This window comes from Aegilops tauschii, chromosome 4, assembly GCF_002575655.3.
Source record: "Aegilops tauschii subsp. strangulata cultivar AL8/78 chromosome 4, Aet v6.0, whole genome shotgun sequence".
Lineage (NCBI taxonomy): Eukaryota > Viridiplantae > Streptophyta > Magnoliopsida > Poales > Poaceae > Aegilops > Aegilops tauschii.
The window spans coordinates 47,544,065-47,550,277 of record NC_053038.3 but is presented as its reverse complement, the minus strand read 5'-3'; the positions used below and the strand labels follow the sequence as shown (position 1 = coordinate 47,550,277).

The following is a 6,213-nucleotide window of genomic DNA, read 5'->3' as shown; positions in this document are numbered from 1 at the left end:
GGCAGGGTGCTCGCTAGCGTTCGCGAGCGGCCAGTCAAAAAAGGAAACTGCCTGTCCCCCTTGTTCCAGGAAGGAAAACGCCCACCCCCACCATCTTTCGGCCGCCTTTTCCCTGTCGAGAGCGCACAACAAAAATAGCCTAGAAACAGAATCAGCAAAAGATCTCCCTCGCCCTGCCCTCGCCCACGTGATAGCCGCCACCTCTCCACCCCTCCCACGCCCCCCTCGCCCACCCTTTCTTCCCCCACGGCCTCCGCCTTCTTCTCCATGAAAGAAAAGGGACTGGAAAGAAAAAGAAGAACCAGAGGTCACGATCCAAAAATCAAGGAGCTGTCATGGCAGATCAAACAAGCTTAGGAGAAGGGCTGGTCGGAGAACTACAGCTGCAACAGGATGGAGGAGAGTTTATCAGGAAACATCATCAGGTAAGATCCTTCTCCTCTCCCAGATCAACCTTGTTCACTTTCTCTTCCTTTCCTCTGAATCTCCCAGATCTACCCAAATTCTCCATGATTGGAGGGAGAAGGAGATCAACAAAGACAAAAAGATGTGAATCTGATCTCTGCATAGTTAAAACATTTTTTCCGTGCAACTAAACATGGTTTTCTAACATGCATGCCACCCAAGTTTTTCCCCGGATGTGTTCTCCTGGATGTGTTCAACAAGCACACACAGGGATGAGTGCAAATACCATGCTATTCTAGCCAACTAGAACGTGTTTTCTAGCCAACTAAAACATGCTTTCTACCAACTTATAGTTATTGTTTGCAAATGAACACATTGACTGTCCACAAAAATGTGCAACAAAAAATGCATAAATGTGCAACTGAACATGCATCCCAGCCAACTGAACCTGTATTCTGGTCAACTCAGCATGCATGCTAGCCAAACTAGAAACATGCATTGTACCACACATGTACTGGATGTTTGTGAGTGGACACTTTAGAAACCCTGAAGTATATGTGCAATAAAAAAATGAATAACACAAACTATTTGGTTGGGATATCAAGCATAGGGAATGAGTTGCAGATATCAAGCATCATAGCCTAAACTGAAACGTGTATACTTGCCAAACTCAATATGTATTGTAGCCAAAACTAAACATGCATTCTACCGACTTGAACTTGTTGTTTGTAAATGAACACATTAAAAAACTGTAGTATCTGTGCAACCAAAAATTCATAAATGTGCAACTGAACATGCATCCTGGCCAGCTGAAACATGTATCATGGCCAAACTGAACATGCATCCTGGCCAGTTGAAAAACATGTATCCTAGCCAACTGAATATGCATGTTGGCCAACTGAACAAGCATCATGGCCAATTGAAACATGTATTCTAGCCAAACTCACCATGCATTGTAGCCAAAACTAAGAATATGTAGTATGACAGCAAAAACACTAGAACTTTTGTGAAAATCACACAATAATCCATACCAGCTTCTCCAGCAATTTGTGCAACAGAAAAATAAACCATCCTAATGAAACCACAAACCATAGTAAGAAAAGTCACGCATATATTCTCGTCCCACACATATGTTCTTGTCCCACACCTATTGCAAATCTATAGTGTAAAATATGTTCAATATACTAGAAGTAATAACAGAGTCGGCTATGAAACATATATCTATAATCTGCCATCCAAATATTCTTTATTATTTCACCTGGATTTTTCATCTCAAATGTAGCATCAAATTATGTCCAAATTATGTGCACAAAAATCTCAATCAGCTCCTTGCCAACAGAAAACCTGCACATCATTATAGCACACAGATAAAAGAAGTCAGAAAAACACTTAAGTAAATAAAGTCATATTCTTTATCTGTGCCACCAATTTATTGCAAACTGTGAAACTAACATGACCACTCTGTGCAACTAACCTGTAGTTTTTGCAACTAAGATTATCATACTGGTGTGCAACTGCTTATGATTGTGTTGTAGCATAAAGAAACAGATTTAGGTTGTTTGATGATTAAACTGATGACATCACTTTTTTATGTGCAGGGGGTGTGCCAGCAGCAAAAAAAAGAAAAAGAAATGATTGATCTCAATGAGTTGCCTCATGATCTTAATGAGCTTCCTCATGATATGGATCAACAGCAACCCAGCGTTCCACCAGGAGGTAACGTTGATTATGGGACAGAAAATGTGCGCTCTGTTGACTCCACACAGCCAACCCGTGGGCCTAACCCTATGGGCCGTGACAATGTGGCAGGGCAGTCATCAACCCGTGGTGCCCCTGTAGTGGTGTCTTTGCAGTCAGAGAGCCATACTCTTGATGACACAGGCACCGTGGCAGATGTTGCTGGTCCAACCAGGACTGGGCTAGGAGCGGGGGTTGTTGACGGTGTTGTGCAAGGAGAAGAAGGAGAGGATGAGGCTGGGTCTCAGCCCATGGAACCCTATGTTGGCATGAGGTTTGATAGCCTTCAAGTTGCTAAGGATCATTACAACAACTACGCCCTACGAATGGGTTTCTCTGTCAAGATGAACACCTCTAGGCGGACACCTCACACTAATGTGTTGGTAAAACAACAGTTTTGTTGCAACAAGTACAAGAAGCCCAAAGCTAATGATGGAGGAGCGGAGGCTGCTCCTGTCCTGGACCCTATACCAGATCCAATCGCTGTGGACGGTGATGAGGAAATGGAAGATGAACCTCCAATCTTTGCTAAAGAGGAGGCTGGTCCTAGTAAGAAAAAGAAGAAACGGAAACGCGAGACAATAAAACAGACTCAATGCAAGGCAAAAATGTTGGTGAAGTTGATAGATGGGCGATGGGAGGTGATACACTTTGTTCGTGACCACAATCATCCGCTGGTGAACAAACCTTCGTTGACCAAATACTTGAGATCCCACCAAGGCATTTCTCCGGATGAAAAGGACTTTTTGCGCATCTTGTATAACTGCAACTTGACTATAGGTGTGTTTCTATATCCCTTACAGTATTAAGTTTCCCTCTAGACAGTCCAGTGTGCAACTGTTATGGTACTTGTGTACAGCTAAAATGTCTTAAGTGTGCAACTAGTGTCCAACTTCCCATTTTGGGCACCAGGTTTTGATGTGATATGGCACTTATGTGCAACTAGAAACTAAAAAAAGTACTGAATGCAACTTCATTAGTTGGACACCAGGTTGCTGCGGAGGGTAGGTTAGTGTGCAACCACTTTGGTGCTTGTTGTGCAACTTGATTACCTTCACTGTGCAACTAAACAATGTCCTGTGTGCAAAGTGCAAGTGTTTTTAAAGGTGCAGCTAGGTGTCCCATTTCCTGCAAGGGTTAATTATCCTTTTGCCCTCAGTGGTGTCCATGTACTCAGTTTTTCCCTCAGATGCGAATTGTGCTCAGTTTTGCCCCTAGTCCGTGCGCACCGACTTGTTCCGTGAACTCTGCCGTCTCCGTCAGGTCAACCTTTTGACTTGGCCCTTACAGGTGGGACCAAGCGGCAGAGACGACCAATTTTATTCAGACCATTGCACGCGTGGCTTGTGGGACCCAACAGAGAGCCGTTGAGCAGAGAGCCGTTGCGGGTGTGCTATATAAGCGGGCGACAGCGGCGGTGACCACGGCGACAAAGAGCATGGCGGTGACCACGGCGAGAGAGAGAGAGAGCACGGCGGTGGGAAGCTAGCTGTGGAGGGCGCGGCGGTGGGAAGCTAGCTGTGGAGGGCGCGACGGCGTTGAGATCCCCTTCGGCTCCGAGCTCCATGTCTTCCTCAAGCTCCTGCGCCACCTCGCGGATGCAGAGCCGGGCGCGTGTGGACATGCCTGTCTTCGTCTGTCCATGGTGCCGGGCGGGCGTTGATCGGAGGGTTTCTCACACACCGAGGAACCAGAATCGTCCGTTCTACGTGTGCAACGAGAATGGGGTAAGAATCGGGGCAATTGCACCATTTTCGTGGTCGGGATCTTTGAGCAATGGGTTGATCTGTTTGGTGTTCATGCAGGTGACATGCTTCTTTCTTTGGGTCGATGCTCTGGCCAGGACTCTGATGAATGAACTGCAAGAAGAGCATGAAGAATGGTTGCGCATGCTGCCACGAACGGCAATGGCCGCAGCACGAGCTCCGGAAGAAGAGATGGAGGGCAAAGCACGCACTGGCAGAGAGCTAGCTGTTGAGCTTAGGATGTTGAAGAAGAAGGTTAGGAAGCTTGAAGATCAAGCACTACCAATACCCATTTGCAAATACTTTTGGGCATTTGTAGGTATGGTAATCGCACTGGTTGTAATGTTGAAAATGTATGGAAAGGCATGAATTATGGAGAAATTTGTAATCTTGAAATTGCATGAGAAATTCACCTAGTTTAAATGTTGGTCAAAGTTGTTTAAATTTTGAAAAAAAAGAGAAGAAGTGACCAACATTTTAATATGTTGAAAAAAGGAGAAGAAATGAGGAATTCAGAAACTTTTGATCAATGAAATGCAGCTCTCTGCTCTGCCTTTCTGTCAAAAAAAAGGTTGCTCTTGGGCCAAATTCAGAGCGTAGAGCCAAGTGCAGGCTAGACTAATGGGCCAACTGCATCCAATTAGGCCCATTCGGGGGTTCTCTTGCGTGTTTTCTGTTTTCTGTTCTGATTTAATTTAGGCAGTAAATGATAATGCTGAAACTTTTTGTGGAAGCTAATTGAATTATTCCAGAGCCAAACAATTAAGGTTAGAATTTTTTTGGAGTTGTTAAATATTTAATAGCAATTTAATTAATCCAATTCAAATACACCGTGATTTAAATCAAAGACCAAAATGTCATGGAAAATGTGCCTCAGCTCTGGTAGAGGTTTACACCTGGTGCCAAAATAAATGAACATTTTTTAAGGGCATTACATTGAGAAAAAAATAATTTGTCTAAAAAATGAAGGGTGGAAAATGCACAAAAAATTGGTGCGGCTGGGGACTCGAACCTAGGACCGCGTGGTTTTGTGGTGTTTAGGGCTGCGCTGGTGACCGCTAGGACAGATGGCAAGACTTTGACATGGGTATGGAAGGAAGGTATACATAGTGAGACCGTGAAATTTGTCAAAAAAATGGTGAGACCGTGAATGTTTGCACACATGTGAGAGTGGTTTTCCTTTGTTTTGCACTGAAATTTTGGAGGGTTGGAAGGTTGAAAACGTATGTTTGCACTGACACATGATTTTGGTTAGAGTGGCACTTGGTTTAGGGTTAGAGTGGCACTTGGTTTAGGATTTAAAGGGAATAAATTTGCATGTTAGTTCATGACTTGTTTTTTTAATGAAACAGAGGGCTTCTCACCCCCTCCGATTTTCATTAATGAAAACCACAAGTTCTCGAACTTCATGACTTGGTTTAGGGAAGAAATGATATGTTTGGGCACGGACATTTTTTAACACACATAATAAACCCTAATAACTTAGATAAGATGCAACACACCGTACCCTTACAATAATAAGTTCACGGACACATGACGAAACATGACACGACATGACATAGAAAAGCAACAAAATAAATACGAAACAATGACGAGCTTGACTCCGGGCTTGAACATCTTCATCTTGACCTCCTTCTTCCACCTTGGCCGCGCGCCCCTTCAACACCGTCTTCATCTTCACACCTCCTCCTCCTCCTCGTAGGGAAGGGAGTGCATCTGGCCTGGAGTGGGGAAGATGCTCTCGTAGTTGGTGTAGATGTTGTACACGGTGAAGAAGATGGCCTCGCAGCCGCACCAAAAGACTTGGCCGAGGAGCTCGCGCGCGTCAAACGGGTTGGTGAAGGTGACCGTGAGCAGTAGGAGGATGCCGCCGCGGTCACGAACCTCGTTGAGAGTGAACATCCTAGGCAAGCCCCATGGGAGGTGGGCATAGCCGGCTCTGAGGAAGGCGCGGGTGAGTTCGACGGAACCCCTCCACCTTGAAATAGCCCACACACGGAGCTCCCTCTCCACGAGCACGCCCGGTGGGTAGCGCAGCTCCGGCATGACAGGCAGACGGTTGAAGGTCGGCCCGTTGAACTACATCTTCACTTGGTCTCGCTTGGGGAGGGCTCGGTCGCTTGGGTGTTTGAAGTTGGAGAGAATGGATCGGATCTGGCTTGTGGGTGGGAGAGGAAGAGAGGTGATGACCTACAAGTGTAGGGGATCTATCGTAGTCCTTTCGATAAGTAAGAGTGTCGAACCCAATGAGGAGCAGAAGGAAATGATAAGCGGTTTTCAGCAAGGTATTCTCTGCAAGCACTAAAATTATAGGTAACAGATAGTT

At 45.3% G+C, this 6,213-nt stretch overlaps 1 protein-coding gene across 1 annotated transcript; it reads left to right on the top strand.

Annotated features, from left to right (window-relative positions):
• Positions 1–250: 250 nt before the first annotated feature.
• On the top strand, positions 251–3,216 carry LOC120962726 (protein FAR1-RELATED SEQUENCE 5-like). The gene is made up of 2 exons (XM_040386564.3): positions 251–425; positions 2,004–3,216. The coding sequence occupies exons 1-2, from the start codon at positions 336–338 to the stop codon at positions 2,949–2,951; spliced, it is 1,038 nt and encodes a 345-aa protein (XP_040242498.2). The 5' UTR covers positions 251–335; the 3' UTR covers positions 2,952–3,216.
• The last annotated feature ends 2,997 nt before the right edge of the window (positions 3,217–6,213 follow it).